Here is a 19324-nt window from a genome sequence, read left to right on the forward strand (position 1 = left end):
TGGAATAAAGAGGACCGTATAACATAAATCCACCCTGTTTTAAAAACACTAAGTCCCTCATGTCTAAATCACTCACAAGGCCAGGCCTGGTCGCCCCTTCCTACAAGCTCAATGGAGATTTTATGGGTCTGCTGGGTTCTCACGTCTTGCCTGAAAAGACTTTGGATGGTTCCAAGATGAAGTGAGGACAAGTCAGACAGAGCTTACTCCTGGAGGACATCATTCCTTTCCCTGGTGTGCCATTTCTCTGTGTGTGAAATCTCCATTAGGAAACATTCCCACGTCAGTTCGAGCATCATTTCATCATTATCTCCCCTCCATGGTTGCTTCCTGGAGGGCCCAAACTCGCCAATCCCTCCAGGTTTAGTAGCCCCACGTAAGGGTGCAGCCCCCAGGCAACACAGAGGGCGACACAGGCAGCTTCACACTGTCAACATGAGGCTCCTCGTCCATAGCAGGATGCCCCTGGGAAGGGTCAGAATTCACAAAAGCAGGTATTATGGTGGGTTGGGGATTGGGGGTTAGTGGAGTAGCTAGACTTTTGGCCGCACCTTGGCGGTCCCTGCGTTTGATGACCGGCGGCAGCCCCATGTAAGAGGGCTACTTGTCAAAGACCATTCTTTCCATTAGCTCCTACTTGAAAAGTGGGTCGCGAAATGCAGTGCAATGCAAATGTATTCATTATAAGCAAATGTGATCGGCAGCAAAGAATAAGAAGATCAAAAGCCAACAACCTATGAAGAATTCTGGATCAGCCATGTTTAAGTCAGAGACTATGTAAGGTGCAGTGCTCTGCATTTTACCCACCTAGCCTACACTTTGATTAGTCAGTGCAACAAACCAGCTACTCTAATTTACTGATGACAGAGGCAGCACTTTCTCCTGGGGCTATTCAATCTTGGATCAAGAGTGCCAGAGATATGCCAGATTTTCAAGAATATCAAGAATATTCTTAATCAATAAAGTGTTATTTATAGAATGTAGCTTGTCACCCGCAAGGGTATCCAAGCACTTGCTGTAGGTTTCATTTGAGGGGCCAGATCTTGAGCCCCTTCCTGAAGTTGGTCATCGAGGTGGAGGTGCGGAGGGGGAGGGTGTTCCCGCTTTTGGTGGTGAGATGGGAAGAGGAGCACCAGCAGTGGCGTATACAAAGAATCTGCGTGAGGGCAAGGGGTGCAGTGTGGAGGTTCCTGGGGCGACGGTGGAAGTGTAGCCGGAGGTTCAAGTAAGCAGGTCTTGGTCGTGGAGGGCTTTGTATTGTGGGTCAGGTGCTTGAATTGGCATCTCTGCAGGAGCAGGAGCCAGTGGCGGTCTTTAAGGAGCTGGGTGGTGTGGGTTCTCTTGAGTAGGTTGAATATCAGTCTGGCTGCTGCAATCTGGATAGTCTGGAGTCTTTGCATGAGGTCAGTGGTGGTGCCTGCATCGAGTGCATTGCCGTATCCAGTACGGTGGTGATGAGGGCATGCATCACTGTCTTCCTGGTGCTGATGGGGAGCCACTCGATAATCTTGTGTAGCGTATGGAAGCAGGCTGAGGAGATAGCGTTGACATGACGTTTCATGGAAAGTTCACGGTCTAGGATGATGCCATGGTTGCTGGCATGGCCTTTCAGCGTGGGGGTAGGTCCGACATCCAAGGGCCACCAGGAGTCATTCCAGAGGGCAGTGTGTTTACCGAAGATGAGAACGTACATCTTGTTTGTGATATGTTTTAGGCAGTTGTCCTTCATCCATGCTGAGACATCCTTCATCCTCTCCATCTACACTCCCACCAGACATCTCTGCTTCGCCCAACTGGCCCTGGCCACCATCCCACGGATAAGCAAGATCATGGCTGGAGGAAGAGCCTTCTCCTAACTTGCTGCGAAGACCTGGAACTCCTTGCCTCTGCACTTCAATCCCCATCTTTGCCCCAAGTCAGGAAGGACCTTAAGACTTGGCTCTTAAACTGAACCATAGACACCCCCTCCCCCACATAGCGCCTTGAGACCCTCACGGGTGAGTAGTCATGCTTTATAAGAATATTGATTCATCGAGTTGTGGCAGTTGGTCTTCGCTGCAGAGGGTTCGGTAGAGAGAGATAGGATAAGATGTGTGTTGTTGGCGTAGGAAATGATGTTGATGTTGCACCATCTGATTATGTCTCCGAGTGGAGTCATGTAGACGTTAAAGAGTTTGGGACTGAGGGATGAGCCTAGGGGAATACCACAGATGTTGCTCTTTGCTTGCGATGTGAATGGAGGGAGGCAAACCTTCTGGGTGCCTCCTGTAAGAAAGGATAGCATTCATCTCAGCGCTTTTTCTGTTTTACCAATCTGGTGTAGGTGATCGATAGCTGGGTGGTGGGAGACCATGTTGAAGGCGGGCGGAGAGGTCAAGCAGGATCAGGGGGGGCTTATTCTCCTCTCTCTGTTGAGTAGGGTGCGAATGTCGTCTGTTGGGGCGATAAGAGCTGTCACGCTGCTGTGATTGGTTCCGAATCCTGATTGAGAGGGGTCTAGCAAGTTATTTCTTTGTAGGTGTTCAGTAAGTGGTAGATTGAGGCCTCCTGCATTACTTTGGCGGGGAACAGGAGTAGTGGGATCGGACGGTCGTTCTTGAGTTCGTTGGGGTCTCCTGAGGGTTTCTTGAGAAGGGGTCTGATTGTGCGCGTTTCCAGGCGACGGCAAAGGTGGCTGTAGTTAGCAAGGCGTTGATGATGGTGGTGAGTTGGCAGCTTTTCTCGTCTCTTCTAAGGTTGAAAAGTCAGTGAGGGCAGGGGTCGGTTGGTGCTCCAGAGTGGATGGAGTTCATAAGGGTGGATGTGTTTGGTGCGCTGAGCCATTTCCATGTGTTGAGCAAATGGTCGGCAGTGGTGGTCCATCGGAGGCTGAAGAGGTTGGAGATCGAGGTTCTTATAGATAGTTATTATCTTGCTGTGGAAATGGTCAGCGAGGGCATCGCAGAGTTCTTGTGAGGGGGGTTGAGATTTTGGTGGCTGAAGGGCAAGTGAACTCTCTGGCAATGGTAAAGAGTTCCTTGGTTTAGTTGGCACTGGTATTGATCTGGTGGGTCGGGGACTCTTTTTGCCGCTTTGATCTGTTGATGGTAGTCGTTGAGGGCTGATTTAAAAGGTGGATCTGTTGGTGTGGTTCTTGCTGGTGCGCCATCTTCTTTCAAGTTGTTTGTACTTGCATTTTGATGTACTGCTTCTGGGGTGCAACAGTTGACTTGTTTGACGGGTCTGTGTGTTTTGTCTGGTTTGGTGGGAGTGGCTTGGTCGGTGGCACTGGCAATCCAGTTGTTGATATTCTGTACTGCGTGGTCCATGTTGGTGGTGCCTATGTGCTATGGGCTGCTGAGGGTGTGCATCCATTGTTGCTGAGTGATCTTGGACCAGCTGTGGAAGGGGACGCTGTGTTGGTTGGGGTTGGTGCAGGCAATGTCCGGCGATGGTGAAGTGTACAATGGAGTGGTCCGACCAGGTGAGTTCTGAGGTGTGGTTGTATCGAATTCTGTGCCCAGACGTGAAGATGGGGTCCAGCATGTGTCCTGCTTTGTGCGTAGGGTCCATGACAAGTTGCCCGAGGCCGATGTTGTCCAGTCTCTCCAGTAGATTTGTGGAGATGTGTCAGTGGAATCGTCTAGGTGGAAGTTGAGGTCTACCAGGAAGACATTGTCTTCAGATTTGATGGCGAGCAAGGTGAAGAATTCAGCGATGGCGTTGCCCAGTCCAGTCCTTGGTCCTAACGGTCTGTGCGTGAGGGTGCCTTTGATGGTTGTGTTGCCATCATTGCAGAGCTGGAAGTTCATGTGTTCCATGATTGGCATGGTTTGGTCAACGGTGATGGTGCAGGTGATTGACTCCTTGTGCATGATGGCTATACCGCCTCTGTGCCAGTTAGTGCGGTTGGTCGAGGTGTTTGGTCTTGTAGCCGATGGGTGTTGCTGTGGCGATATCTGGGGTTGATGCTGGGGTGAGCCACCTGTCTGTGATGAAGGTTATGTCGAGGTGATGGTGGAGATGGTGTCCCAGATTTCGGTGGCATGCTTGCAGAACGTTCTGGGGTTGAGCAGGAGGCATCTGAGTTGGTCTGGTGGGGTCTTGGTCAGTGCGGACGGCATTGTGCGAGATCCTGCAGAGGAGATCAGTCCAGGAGTGGAGGTGAAGCAGCAGTGGATACTGGTGAACGGTCCTCTTGTGAAGTGAGGGGATTGGAGGGAACTGTTGTTGCAACCAGGGTCTAGGTTACGAAGATCGGTGGCGGAGTACCTGTGGGAGTCCAGAGGGCCAGGGCTCCTGGCGTTGGGTGCGGTTCAGGTGCAGACAGGCTTGCCTTTGGCGAGCTGGCAGTGCGGCCGTACTGCGGCCTCCATTAAGTAGGTCCTGGGAGGGGGGAGAGAGGCACAGGAGAGCAGGAAAAAGGGAAAACGGGAGGCAGGACAGGGGTGCCGGAGAACATGCAACAGGCAGGCAAGGCTCCTAGGTGACAGGAGACCTTGGTGCTGGTCCTGAGGGGTAGGTGAACACCTGCACATGCTGCTGCTGGGCAACTGGCAGGTCAGGCAGGCCTGCGGTCGCTGGCAGCAGTCAGGGAGAGAGCTGAACTGGACCTGCACGATGGAGCTGTGCTGAGGCCTCCATTAAGTAGGTCCTGGGTGGGGCGTAGGAGAGTGGGGAAAAAATGGGAGAGCGTGAGCAGGGTGCGAGAGAGTGAGAAGCGGCGAGGCTTTCTCCCCCTCGCTGTTATACCCAAGGGGGACGGGGGACCTTGGAGCTGGTCCTAGGCGGCAGGGGAACACCCGTACTTGCTGCCGCTTGCCGACTGACATGTCAGGCCTGGGATTGAAGGTGGGAGTCAGAAAGCGGGACTGGACCTGTTCCTGAACAAGATATATGTGTAAACAATATATCTAAATTAGAAATGTTTTAGATTGCCGTTATCCTAAAAACCTGCCATAGCTTCTACCCTGTAGATGTTCCCTGCCAAGAGGGACCTTATCCTACAAGCACTAACTGAAGAACTGTGGTTCCGGAAGTACTCGGGGTCACAATATTGCTGATGAATTAACTGAAGTGAAGACATTTTCTGAAAGGACGCTGGACTTTCTCCCAGTCTTGGTGGCAATGCTAAGGCATGCCAAGTGGGAATACTTCATTAATGTATACAGAAGCAAAATCTTTTCCTGCTAAGCGTGAATCTAAAGGAACGTGAGTCCCTGGGGAAGAGAGCCACATGACACAGACACTGGAGAGAGCGAGCACAAGACAAAACAATTGGCTCTTTTCTAAGCAGAAATGAGAAAGAATGCAAAGAATTCTTAGTCATATCAGAGAAAGAAACGAGAACAAGCATTCCCTCTGAAAAGAAACTTGTACTCGACACTGAATGGAGCATGTGTTTAAAGAATAATGCAAGCATGAAAAGATGCCTCCCAGAGTCCAACACACCACTCCTTCAAGTGGAAAAAAACCTCACAGAAACGGAGGAAGGATGGTTTAAATTGAGTTTCAATGACAGATCCATTAGTAATAAAGCATCCACATATCACACCTTTAAAATAGACAGAAGTCTTGCTAGCATCTTTACGCTGCATTTTAAGTTTATGCATACATACACACAGAACTATCGAGGGGAAATGAAGATAGACGAGCGTTAGGCAGAGACCCACGGATCTAGTGGTGGCTGGGGACACAGGAGTACTACCTTTACCTCTGCCTCCACTGGGGCTGTAAGAGCTCACCTGAGGCCATACAAGCAAAGATGGGGATCAGACACCGGCAAGGACGCATAACAAGGGGAGTGGTAATTAACAGCCGTTAGTGCCCTGCTGGTGCTGGTAAGATGCAGGAGCTGCTTCTTACCTGTACAGTAGACAAAAAAATGTCTTATTTCCCCCTGCGTGCTCCTCCTGCTTCCTCCAGAAAAATTGTCCTTTCAAACATGACTGCCTAAGCTCTAGTTTTTGCTTTGTTGAAGAATAATGGTAGCCTGATTGCCATGGAGTATTAAATGACCCAGCTACCACATAGGACAGGTAGCTGGAAGACAAGAATGCTACCTGAGAGGCTTACAACGCTAGTTCCAAGCTCCAAAGGGAGCATTCTGATTGGCTGGTAGGCTCCCATTGTTCCATCTAGAATGCTAATACGTTATATTCTTGATTAGATGATGTTTATGTTCATTACAAAACCCTTGTTATGCGTTCTCACCTGAGGCTCAGACCCATATTTGCAAGAGTGAGCAGTTAACAGCGGTTATTGCTTACTTAGAAGAATGGAATGCTGGAAGTGCCATCAAAACAGTAGTGAGGCAGAAGGAGAATCACAGCTAGTGTGGGCCTTGTGTATAACATCCCTCTGCTTGTCTTTCTGATTCTCTCTGCTTAATTTAGAACATTCTCTCGTCAGGGGGTGGTCTACTCTAATAGCATCCTAGACTTAGCCTGCTACTCTCTCTCTCTCGTTATAGAGTTTTGCCTGTGACACCGGCTGTCCACTCAAAGAGAGGGTCTTTAAAGACTAGTAGATGCCTCATCTACAGGCTACAATGCTATTGTAAACCGTGGTTCCGAAGTGGGATCCAGATTAGGAAGGTGCAATGGTGGAACGTGGAAGAGGTGTGGCACAGCGGCCAGGGTTCCTGTCTCCGGACCATGGGGTTCATGGTTCGATCCCCGGCTCCAGTGGCAGGTTAGCCCAGCACCATGTGACTCTGGGCAATAGCTCACTTAATCTTCCTGACGGCCCCCAGCGCCAGGACACCTGTCGGAGGTAGCTGTGTGCTTTACAAATGCTGGTATTTCATTTATTTCATTTCAATGGTGGTGACAATTTGTCTCGTATTAAAAAAGAGCAACATGATTTTGTGAACTTTCTCAAGAAGTAGCAATGACTGACCTGCATGTTTATGAAGATGAAGAAGACTTCGATGTCCTTGTGTGTTGTTCCCTTGCTGTAAAAATAATGCGGCTCCTTTCACCATAAAAAAGCTCTCACTTAGGCTGAAAGACATACACATAAGCCTTATCAACAAAGATGGGCAGAAAACAAATCCAATTCAAAACAAATGCAAACAAACACAACACCTAATGCCCACAAAATCACAGATTTGCTTAGAACACTGATAAAACACCGGAAAGATCTTCACATCCTTAATTAGTATTTCATGGAAGGATGCACAAACGTTTTCATAACAGTCATTGCTTAAGTGTAGTTTTTTTTAGAATTACAATGTTTTGTAAAAGTAAATGAAATCGAGTGGCATCTACCACATCACAATTTTAGGATGTGAACTGTTAGCTTGCTCCATACATTTATTTTTGACCGTCATTGCCGCACAGCAGCAAATAGGACATATTTTTTAAGGTAACCATGAACCTTAGATAAAGAGGAAAATGAGGCTCTGGCTCTGATTGATAGTCAATATATAGGATTAGAACTGTTTCAGAGATGTTTTGCAAATATCTCTTCTCTCCATCCTAAAACACTTAGTTGTACATTCAATTTCCTCAAATGCTATTTAAAATTGCCATCCCAGTGCAGTGGTTTCTGACAGGTTTCGCTTTCCTGGGGCATTCACAGTGTTAAGACAATAAGTTAGTTTGTTTTTGGAGCACCTATCAACTAACCTATAAAAACACATGATCACCATCTTTTAGGTCAAAGAACATGATTGGCTAAACAACCTGGAAAATAGGTGGACAAGAAATACCCTTTAAATTTCAGATAGCGAAGAAAAGGAGGTGATAAAAATTGGCACGGCTCCTCTGTAAAATTAAGAATTTTTTTTTAGAATCAAAACATCTTCACAGAAACCAATCAAAATCCCTGGGAGTCTTGGAACCTTCTGCGCACCTCATGCCCAAACAACATTTTACCAGTGTGCCCAACAACCATTAATGATCTATTTTGCACATTAGTAATAGGGGTATAGTACAGTTAATGTTTAAAAGTTTGAACATTAAGAATTACTGTATATATTGTTACACGACACACACAATTTCAAACTGATCTGCTGAAAGTTTTACAATGTGCTGTCTGTCAGCAGTTTTTTTATATTCTATTAAAGTGCAAGACATCTGATAAAACTTACATAAATGGGACACACATACATCCCTCTTAATGTTTATAAAGTTAAACAGCATTTAGCAGTGCACACTGAAAGGTACGTAGTACCAGAAAACAGATATATGTTTAGCAAAACAAAATCACAACATTTAAAGAAATCATCTGAAATACGTTTATAAATAAATATATCAACTGAATTATAAAAACAGCTGGCCTTCAAAGTGAGAAGTTATTCTGACCTAAAGCTTTATTTAAAGTCTGCATGCAACAAGCTCTAGGAACATCAAAATGGAAGCATACTAGCGTTATTACATACTTAAACTTAAAGTCGCTGTTCATTCCCCTTTCAAAGGGCTTGACTGTGATTGTCAGGTTAGTGGGTTAGGGACTCTGACACTACTTACAGGTGGTATCTGTGGTTCTGTGTGATGATGTCACTTCCTAGGAAGCATGGAAGCATCTTCAGCAGGGCGTCCTGGGTGCAATCTTTAAAGATGTGCATGGCTGCCAGCTCCCACTGTCCATGAAGCTCTGATAACTGCAGCGCCTTCTAACTGGACCTAAACGCGAACATGCAGATCATCCAGCTGCAGCCACGAAGCAGCAAGCATCCCAACAGAGGGGTACCACCAATCCAAAGCATCTCCAGATGCAGGAACAGCACGGATTCAGCCTTTCCTGAGATGTTATCCAAAGCCCAAACAGCATCCTTTTCATCCCATTATCTAGCACTAATGTCCATGTGCTTAAGATGCTGCTGCATCTGGGAAGCTCAATCCAGTCTTCGTAAATGTCATCAATAATGCTCTCATTTCAAAAAGCTGAAAAAACAATCTGGCGTGCGGTTCAAGTTCTGTGAGATCATCCCTTGCTCGTGTTAGCGGCAGAGTGAGTCAATTAGACCGGCATTGTGGCTTCTGTTGTGACACAGACACATAGAAGCAATAGGGTTCTGAGCGCCTCTGAACACTCAGATGGGCGCCTCGGCCCAGATGCAATACAGTGGTTGAATCAGACCCCATTTGTTCATGGGTTTACCCCTTTTGACGCATTTACAACAACGCACACTTTATGAATTATCCTGTCTTAAGGATCATACCAGGAGTCAATATATTATTAACTGGTGTTTTCGGTGGAGGGTCCTCTCCTTTTCATCCTGCGTCTTGCGTCTTCCTTGAGGGTTTCGAAAATTCCTCAAACATGCACTGTGCCTATTTTACACCCAATACTAGAGCTTCCTTTCTACCGTTGCAACAAGGGTGCAAATTGTGCATTCAGATGTATAAACGACAACATTCTGCGTGTTTCTCCAGTTCTGCTGCCGCGTTACATCAAAGTACATACCTCGTTGAGGCCACACCTGAGTCATCCGCTGCAGGGAGATACAGCTGTCCTTAAAGATGCTAGGTCAGCAATGGAAGCTCCTTAATAGAAATACAATGAACTTGTGCAGAACTGATCTTCTACATCCATCTTGGTTCAAGATTATGCCCATAATGAGCTGAAAAGATTGTCTCTGGAGTCGGACCCAATTCTAAAGTCCCAGGTATCCGGATCAGGAATCCAGTCTCCACACCCGAGAGTTGGCGCCCATCCTGCTCTGGTAGCCTCTGGCGGGAGCAGAGAAGAGAGAGGCTGCAGGAGCACGGCTGTGAGCCCAGCCCTGTCTCCGGGCTCGCACAAGGCGCTTGTCCAGCGCCTCCCGATGAAAGGGGCATTCACATGGGAAGCAGCTGAGGCGGCCCCTGGTTCACCCCCACGGCACTTCTCGCGCCACAGAAGGTAGCGCGAACCTACAGCTGAAAGTGGCAGCGTCAGAATTCGAAATGAAAACCAACATTTCTGCAAAAGGGCGTCACTTTTCTCCGTAGAAGCTGGGCACGTTTAACTAAACAGTAAGGCAGTGTTCTTCGCCGCTGGCCTCAGCCCACGTGCCCGGGCTCAAGACACTACAATGGAGCACATCACAAGGGAAGACACGTTTCTGACGGGAAACCGCAGGGCTGGGGACACATCACTAAATGTATACAGTACTCCCACCCACCGAGACCCCTTCCATCCCCACTGCAGTGGCAGCATCAAGGCAGCTCTTATTCCCAATGTGTCAAGATCTCCTCAAAGTGATGACAATGAATGGGGCTTTCAAGCCCCTGGTGCCAAGGGACAGTGGCCCATACAGATTCCTCACAATACTTAATTGCTCACGAGAGGACGATGACTTCATTCCTTTCTGGCGAAGGATGACGCGTGCATGCGTGGATCAAGTGACCCTTCGGGGGCGATCCCTTCAGCCTTTACCATCACATCACACTGGCAGGACAGCTTGTCCCCCATGAGCATCATACTGTCAGGACAGCTTGTCCTACAGAGGGTATTCTCAGCATCCTGTAATCACATACCAGTACATTTCCAAGAAAACTCATTCCAATGAAAGGCTTTCACTGAAAACCCATTTAATTGAAATGCAAAATCAGAGAAATACAATTCAGCGAAATACATTTGATTGAAATTAGATTTAAAAAGTGAGAAAAATAGACTCAAGATAAAGGGTAGAAAGGGGCTAAGTTCAAGTTCACACTCAGACTAAAGGTTTCAGTCAACATTATGGTGAGGATACAGGTAAAATACAAGTTTCGGGTCAAGATTTTGTTAAAAGGCATGGAAGATGGTGGCCAGTTGATCATAGCCATTGGAGCATCCACTTTTTTTTCTGCTCCAGCAAATACCTCACCGATGGCCTTGCAATTGCTGCATTTACTGTCATAGCTCACCTGTCAGCTGTTGGTTGATTCTCTGCTTAGGTGTTGTTTGGCTCAGGTTTGATGTGTCACTTGATGCAGAAATGGATGGCAGCCCTGGGTGGATCTTTATCCTTGTCTTTTGGTTAGAAGCTTAGGTCCTTGACCACCCAGGTAAATTACTCTTCATTGCAGAGGGAGCTGTCTTGGAGCGCAATTGAGTGTCGCCTGGGTGTACAAACTAGGTCAGAAGATCCGCCCACACCCTAAAGTCCTCTTCATTCTTGTCTTCAAGTCACATGTTTTCAAGCGTATCGTCAACCATTGTCCACTCAGCCACATTCGCTATCCATCTTTCCACACTGGGACCCATCAACCCATCCCAAGTAATCACTACCCACCATTTTGCCAGGAGCAGCAGTAAATGCACAAACTTAAAATCCATTTTGCAGCCCTTCCACCAACAAACATTACCCAACATGCAAACAATAGGTTCGGTCGTGACTGGTGTCCAAGAGTATCTACCACACGTTGAATATAATACACACAACGCTGGAGAAACACCGTCTTGGAAACTACCACCTGGCCCATGTGGGAGAGTGGGAGGCAGTTCCAGAACTGAACGGTGGACCCCAGGCCCTCAGTGACCCTCCCGTTATTATACTGCATGCGTTTCTGGGGGATGTGTGCCACTATAATCCCTAGGTAATGGAACCGCTCCATCTTCCAACGTAAGGGCAGTTTCGGCAACGTGTTCAGCTTGCAACCAACTGATGCTCCCAATGGAAAATCCTAAGACTTCCTGTGATGACTTCTAAGGCCCGATAGTTCCCTATCTAAAGATATCTAAGTAATATAATAGGAGGGGAACTCTGAGGGGTCAACAGAAAGAAAAGGGTGTTGTCTGCATATAGGGACACTGGGAGATTGGCGGGCCCCACTCTGATCACCCATCCAGCCATGACCCGTCGGATTTGAGTGGCCAGAGGCTCCAATGCTGTTTCAAACAGGCGGGGCTATAACGCCTGACGAGTGCCCCTACTCACCTTCCACAGATCTAAGCATAACCTACAGAGTCGTACCCTAGCCGTGTGACCAACATAGAACCTACACCGAACCCAATCTATTCTAGGACCATCATAAGATCATGCCAGTCGAAAGCTTCAGCAATATCATTGGAGACTATTGGCAATTCCTGATCACTAAACTTCACCTGGAGGAGCACAAGCAATAGCCCCTGTAAGTTCATTGTGGTGCTATGCCCGTATATGAAACCGCATTGGTCATCATGAATTAACTGTGAGATCACCTGGCGCAACCAGAGTGGCAGTGCTTTACAAAGCACCTTCGTATCTATGTTGATCAGTGTAAGTGGGGTAGAGGCGGGTTGATTCAAAGCATCAGATCTAGGTTTTAAGATCAAAGAGATGCAGCCTTCACACACTGTCGGGGGGGTATCCCAGACTTCTTGGCCTCCAAGTATACCTTTAGAAATTATTGTGGAATCATGGGGACAAATGCCTGATAAAATTCAGAGGGAAATTATCACTGCCCGGAGCCTTCACTTTGGCGGGCTGGCATGAGCTGTCAACATTTTTTCTAAGGTGAGAGCTGCATCCAGATCCTGGGTAACAGCCTTCTTCAAACGCGGAAGTAGGGTGGTCACGAAAGCAGCAACGCGCTTAAAGCCAGGGGGCTGCAGATTATGGTATACCTGTTCCTAGTGGGACCTTAGGACATCGACTATGCCCCTTTGTGTGTTAACTTCCCACCCCTAAGAAGATAGAAGGTGAAGAATGGGGAAGTGAGCCATCTCTTGAACCAGTGCGTCCACCTATGAAACAGCCGACAATAAGATTTTAGTGTATTTCTCCAGTCTATCTCGCACAACTGCAACCTGCCGCTGACACAGTACTTACCCTTGCCGCCCCTCCAGATCATCCGGGCGAAGCTGCTGAATATGTGCCAGCTTGCCTTGCTTCTCGGGTGAGCTTAGCCTGCAAAGATCACCGTTCCCTGCAAGAGAGACCAATATACTGCCCCCGAATCACAGCCTTCATCGTCTCAGTAGACCGACTAGGTGTAAAGGACCAGTTAATCTTAAAGAAGTCAGTCACGGAACCAGCCAATGTCTCTCCGCCCACATGGTCCTGCAACACCTCTTGAGGGAAGCTCCACGTTAATGGCTACCGAGCACCACCACCCCACTCAAGCTTGCAGCAGACAGAAGCATGATCAGATATATAACAGGACAAATGCGCCACCCGAGGACTGTGGAGCAAAGGGGCCAGAGAGTAATATACGAGCAAACCTACTGTAAGTGTCGTGAGTCAGGGAATAACAGGTACCTTCCCTCAAGGCAGGGTGGGAAGCTAATCGAGTCGTAACCTCCCGTAGCAAAGTGGTCATCCATGGCTTAGTTTTAGAATGTAGGGGGTGACAATTGAGGACTCCATCTAGCACACAGTTAAAGTCTCCCAGCACTCGCGAGTCCAGTGCAGGCAGGAGGACATCCTGCACTTTCAGATAAAAGAACTCGTCCTCAATATTGTGCCTAGAAGTGTTGACAAAGGCTCCCTCAACTCCTTCGCCCTCACCGCCCACTTATGAAAGGGTTCTGCCTCACTCAAAGGTCGAATCGAGGGTCCATCTGACATGTCCAACCAGGACCAAACACCCTCAGGGCATTCAAAGAATGAGAGTTTACTGCTGCAATGACACGGAGTTGAGCTGGGAAGAGCAGCATATATTTGTGGTCCATAACTCGCAACCTCTTCTTAACAGCTAGGAATGACTCACTGAGATCCTGCACCCTCTGCGCATACTCAGGGAAGATAGTAATATTTTGGTTCTCGAATTGAGGAACAGGCACCTCCCTGGCAGTTTTCAAAATAGAATCTCTATCTCTGTAATTCAGTATTCAAGCAATGAGGCCCCTTGGGGAGTGCAGGTACCTGGGGGAAGATCCGGCACCAGTGTCCTATGTGCCCTCACTACAACAAAAAAGTGGGACAAGTTTCTTGGTCGCAGAGTGTGCCACACACAATGTTTCAGAAACCGCTCAGCAGACTGACCCTCCGCCCTCTCCGGGAGTCTAGTAGGTGCAAATTGTTCCTCTAAGAGCAACCCTCAGCATCCTCTACTCTACCCTCTAAGGTAATGGAGACCTTCGTCAATCGGGTAACCTGTTGTTTGAGCTGTTGCACCTTCGTCTACATGTTATTCTACACCTTGTCCACCACTTTGCAGAGGTCCGCTAACGGTAAGTTCACTTCTATGGACACTCCCATAATTTGCCACTCGAGAGAGACCCTGAAATGCCTCCAAGAGAACACCCTGCAAGGGCTCTTCCTGCTGCTGCGGAGATCACTCTGGTACCTCCGAGCACTCCTGCAAAAGGATTCTATGTGAGGCCTTGCGAAGGGTAGTATATTGGGTAATTGTAGTCCCTGCTGTTGTCTCTGAGGCCTGTCCCTCCCCATTCTGCCGCTGTGGACTTGCAACCAGTAAGCGCCAAGCGCCCAACCCAGATCAGGTCTCAAGGCCTCCGATCGTCCACCCTGCCAGTCAGAGGCAGGAATCAGAGATAGGGGGTACAGTACAATCCCAGATGCCCAAGCATATCACAACTCCCTCAACAAATAGGATCAAACCAGCATGTAGGCAAAGGCCAAGCACAGAAGGCAAGATGCAGCAAACCCCAGGAGTCGCAAGTACACAGGAGTCATAGTGAGGGCCAGGAAAGAGCTACCCAACAGGACAGTGACCCCCAGTGGAGCAGCAGGCTATGGGAAAAGCTTAATGTTGAAAGGGCATATGCAATTTGTGGAGGGCAAGCCAGTGGCCAAAAGTTCTTTCCAGGCTCCACCTTCTCCTCCTGCCCCACCAAAGGTACAAGAGGTCCAAGTGTCCAGCAAGCCCTGGTAGGTAGGTGCCCAACGTCCCCACATGGAGCTCAAACAGCAAGGTTGGTCCAGGACCCACTCACCGCCAGGGCAACCCACACCTGTCACCCGGGATGGATCGACTCACGAGGTCTGCGTGTCCAATGTGTTCAGTCACGCCATGGTATTCCATGCCGTGCCCAGGCTGCCATGGGGTCCCTTCGAAGTTTCCCCTGCAGGCCCCAAGAATAACAGGCTCTCCCCAGCGTTGAATGCAGGGTTTTGATTGCCCGCGTCATCCTACCGGTCACCGGGCACCCTTTGGACCAGGAAGGCAGCTCCTCCTTAAAACACCTCGATAGCAAGCCCCTTTACTTCAGGGCATGTAATCCACTCATTGTCAACTTGGACCATGGCCCGAAGTATTCCAGGAGTTCCCACATAACCAGGCTAAGTCCTCCAACACTCGATGGCCCATCAATGAGGGGGAACAGTCACGTGCTACAGGCAGGCCAGCGCAAACCATGAAGCCGCCCGCCCGCCTGCTCAGACACCGTTCAGCATGTGGCATTCAATAGTCCACGAGGGCTCAGCTGCTGAACACTGATAGGCCCCCGGGCATGATCTCTGGAGGCGTCAGGTCCCCCCAACAGCCCCTCTCACTTCCCGAGCGTCACTCTGGCCACCGGTTTGGCCAACGCTGTCGGAACAGGCAGCCCAATGCTCACTGTCATCTAAGGGGGCCCCAAACATTGCACTCTCACAAGCCCCCAGTCAGGATCTCCTGGGGGCACTGTCAGTCTCCTCCGGCAGTCCCCTTACAGCTTCTTGAAGTGCGGGATTGCTGGGCCCAAGCCACGTGGCCCATAACGTCTGATCTGCCTCCCGGAAAACTCCTTCGGCACTGCTTCAAATCAGCTGACGCTCTCCACATTCTGGAGCATCATGGCAGGACACATTTCTAGTATGTTGGAGCAGGATGGTGAAGGATTTAGCGGCGGGGACACAGAGCTCCCTAGTAGCATGTTCTGCCAGCCATCTTGGTAGGCCACCTCTCCATTCATTGGATGTTGATTGCTCCTTTCCAAATCTTAGAAAGTGATGACTTCCATCTCTGGAGCCATGACACAGAAGAGCACAGAAAGAACAGTCTTCTTGATCTTTGGCTGTATTCCACAAAATAGAAATATTGCAATGAAAACACTAGAAAGCACCAATGAGCTTCCATGCAAAGGACCCATCCTGCATCGCAAGGACAGCAACAAGAATGCTGAAGTGGAAACCATACGAGTCTGTACACCAAGCCTTACACATAAATTGCAAGGTCCTGTTCCAAGTCAAGGATTTCCTTCACACTGGCACGCCTATCCTTGATATGAGAGGAGTGTTTGTCTAGAGAGAGACATAGTTGATTTACTTTAGCTTTGGGTAAACCACATCAGAAAGGAAGAACATTGTTTTTTATGAGGGTGGAAGGAGGAACAGCAGAGGTTGAGGGCTAAAGTAAGATGATCTGCGTTTCACCCAGGTTGAAGCAGAGTCAGTTCTTGGCTATCGACATGTCAAAAGCAGAAACACATCCTTTAGCTGTTGTTTATCGATAAGGAGAGGAAACTAGAATGTGTATGATATTAGCTAAATCTATTTTCTTTCTAAATCCTCAAATCAACTTAAATCCCTTTCCGGGAGCAGACTGAAATTATGCGGTAACACTAGATGTAATAGAAGAAATCTTCTAGTTATTAAACTGGGGAACATCATTCATGCCTTTTGTGTTACCAAACACTTTCACTATCTTAATATGTCTTTTTTGTAAAATGACAATGAAATGTAAATAAGAACAACAATTCCACAGTACATACCTTGACTTTACAAAGAAAGCAAAATAATGTTAAAAGTATTATCCCTAACATTACATAAACTGTTGTTTCATTTTTTTCAGAACTCCAAATTAATATACATAATGAACAGAAAGAGCAAACATTAATGCATGGTTTCTCTTCCTGTATTTGTATAAAAGGAGACCAACGTATCATTGCAATGAGAACAGTGTTTGCTTTCTCATTTAAAAGCAGTAGATCCTCTTCACTCTGCAGTATAGTAATTAAATTGGAAGCAAGACGACACACCTTTGCCCTCCCTCCTTTCTACTCTAGCAAGTTAGTTACCATACCACACATGCTCAAACACTGTCAACCAAAGAAATTTAGCGAGGTGTCTCGACACAGAATGTCCCATCAGTAACTATTTAAAAGCAGCGAATGAGCCAAGAAGGGAATGGTCACGCCCTGACCCTCACAAGGACTCCAGATCCCTAAAGATCCTAACTTTGTTCCACTGCATTGTCCTTCCCATCTAGGCAAGAAATCAGTGATCACAGATTTGCAAACATCTCAGCAGATGGTTACCTATTGCTTAGAGCTCCACTTACACCACAGTGACTCTCTTTAAAAATGTAAAAGTTCTCCACTCTAACACTTGGTTAATGTATGTTTGTGAGCTGATGATTATTCACTGGTCATGACCAACTTGCATGACTTTGCTCAACGATAAACTATTTTCCTGGCAGAGAGGTAGTGATTTCTGCAAGGCATCTTAACCCTACAATCGAAGGCAATAAGCGAGTCTCCTAAAAATAGCCTATTCATACAATACAGACTGGGAATGCTATAGATAAGCTGATGTCATCCTACAAACATCCAAGGGATATACTCTCAGTATTTTAAAAACAAATCATGGTTATTACACAATTAGTAAAAAGCAGGTTACAGGGACACAAATACAATATCACCTAACGTTCCTCCAGTAACACAACTTATGTTATAGCTCCTGAGAACACACACTTCTGCAATGTAAGTCTTAGTATGGTTCAAGAGTGTTTCGGCTCCCAATAATGTGATGTATAAGTAGCAGGTACAAGCGCAACTAATGCTATTTAAACTAATTTCCCTCAAAATGTAAAGCACCATATTCACCATTTTAGAAAAAGGCAAAGTATCAGAGTGAGCGCTGGTTGTTTGTCAAAACATTAATCCATACTAAATATTACAAACAGACATGTAAAGGTCTAGCATACGTATTTACACTAAACTACTTTTTTATCCACTGCTATGTTTAATGAACCTTCAGCAAGTGGAATACTTGACTAGTTTGGATGATTTTCTTCAAGATTTAGTAAAGTATGGCTTATATGGTTCAAATATTTGGAGCTACCCTACCTAATGTAGGATGGCATGTCACTGGGTACCAGTAGAGGCTATGATGAAATGAAAATGTTTTTGCAAGTGGAAGCACAGCACCACTGAGATATTGCAAACAGCACATCCTTCCCATAGCTATTAGGTTCTCTCCACCACAGAAGTTATTTGTCTGGGCTCATTTGTGTACAGTCTTTGGAAGTTTCTTTATATGAACTATGGACAGATGCAGACTTAGAAATTCAGACACAAGCTAAGCATCTCTCCATTTCTAAACCTAGCTCAGACGTGTCTTGCTCAGACAAAAAACAAGAGACAGGACTACAGCAAAGGCCTTGCCTAACAACACACCCAGTGTCTAAAGCCTCAGGTATAGCAGTGCACTTTATAAATGTTCTTTAACAAACTCACTCTTTGGGTTCAGAGTTATGGTCATCTCAAAAACCTATTTTCCATAATTTATTTTACAGACCACATCGAAATAGGTTGCTTCCGACAAGCAATTAGATAATAAATCTAGTAGACGTAGACCGCCTGGATTCCCTCCTGAACGGTCGCTCCCCCACGCTCCCTGCTCGATTTATCTGCAGCACCCTACAGGCCGCAGCTGAAGCCCCTTGCACCCGCGACCTCCTGACTGAGCCTGGTATTGTAGCTTCAGACAGAATAATCGCGCTTTGAAGCTCTTGCTCGTGCAGCGCTTTGGAAACTTTATTTTACTCATCTGCATCGCGCTCTGTGCTTCATTCACTGTCATATTAAAAGCGTGTATCGTAGCTTCTCCTACTATAATTGCGCTTTGAAGCTCATTATCGTGTAGCGCTTTGGAAACCTAATTGTGCTTATTTGCTTAGCGCTCTGTATTTATCGCTTTGACATCTTTGTTGTGTAACGCTTTCAAGGTTGGTTGTTATGTGAATAGCGCTTTAGGTGTACATATTTTGTTGGATTTAGGAGCCTTTGATTGCTTGCTGGCGAGCATTGTGCTGTGCCTTCGCTGTTTTCACTTTCATTTCTGCCCTCCATTTTGTTGTTGTACTATCCCCTGGCCCGCATCCCCGATCCCGTCTCCCAGCTGACCCTCCCACGCTTCGCCCCCTCCACCATCCATTTAAGTTAGATGGTCCCATGCGCATCGTCCACGCGCTACGGCCGCGCCGAAGGTGCGCCAAAGGTAAGCCCGTCTACGCCCGTCCGCGCCAAGGCCTCGCCCAGCGCCGGACCCCCACCCACCCCTCCCACATTACATACGACGCCACCACCCTCTTAGCCCTAAACCCCGGTCGACTCCCCAACTGCGCCCAAGCCGCTCCTGGACACATCCATGGACCCTTCTCTTGCAACTCCTGCAAGTTCGACGGCTCGAAGTACAACTCCTCATCCACGAACACAAAACAGATATCTGACACCAACCACCTACAATGCATCCTGCTCAACACCCGCTCGGTCCACAGAC

At 47.5% G+C, this 19324-nt stretch overlaps 1 protein-coding gene across 1 annotated transcript in view; it reads right to left on the reverse strand.

The window, feature by feature from the left end:
- SSH1 (slingshot protein phosphatase 1) overlaps positions 1 to 19324 on the reverse strand; it is a 320878-nt gene that overhangs the window by 179886 nt on the left and 121668 nt on the right. The window contains exon 3 of the mRNA XM_086948044.1: positions 6880 to 6983. Coding sequence (XP_086804170.1) covers positions 6880 to 6983 — 104 coding nt within the window. The remainder of the gene's footprint in view (positions 1 to 6879; positions 6984 to 19324) is intronic.

The sequence above is a fragment of the Lissotriton vulgaris genome, unplaced genomic scaffold (genome assembly GCF_964263255.1).
Source record: "Lissotriton vulgaris unplaced genomic scaffold, aLisVul1.2 SCAFFOLD_468, whole genome shotgun sequence".
Classification (NCBI taxonomy): Eukaryota; Metazoa; Chordata; class Amphibia; order Caudata; family Salamandridae; genus Lissotriton; species Lissotriton vulgaris.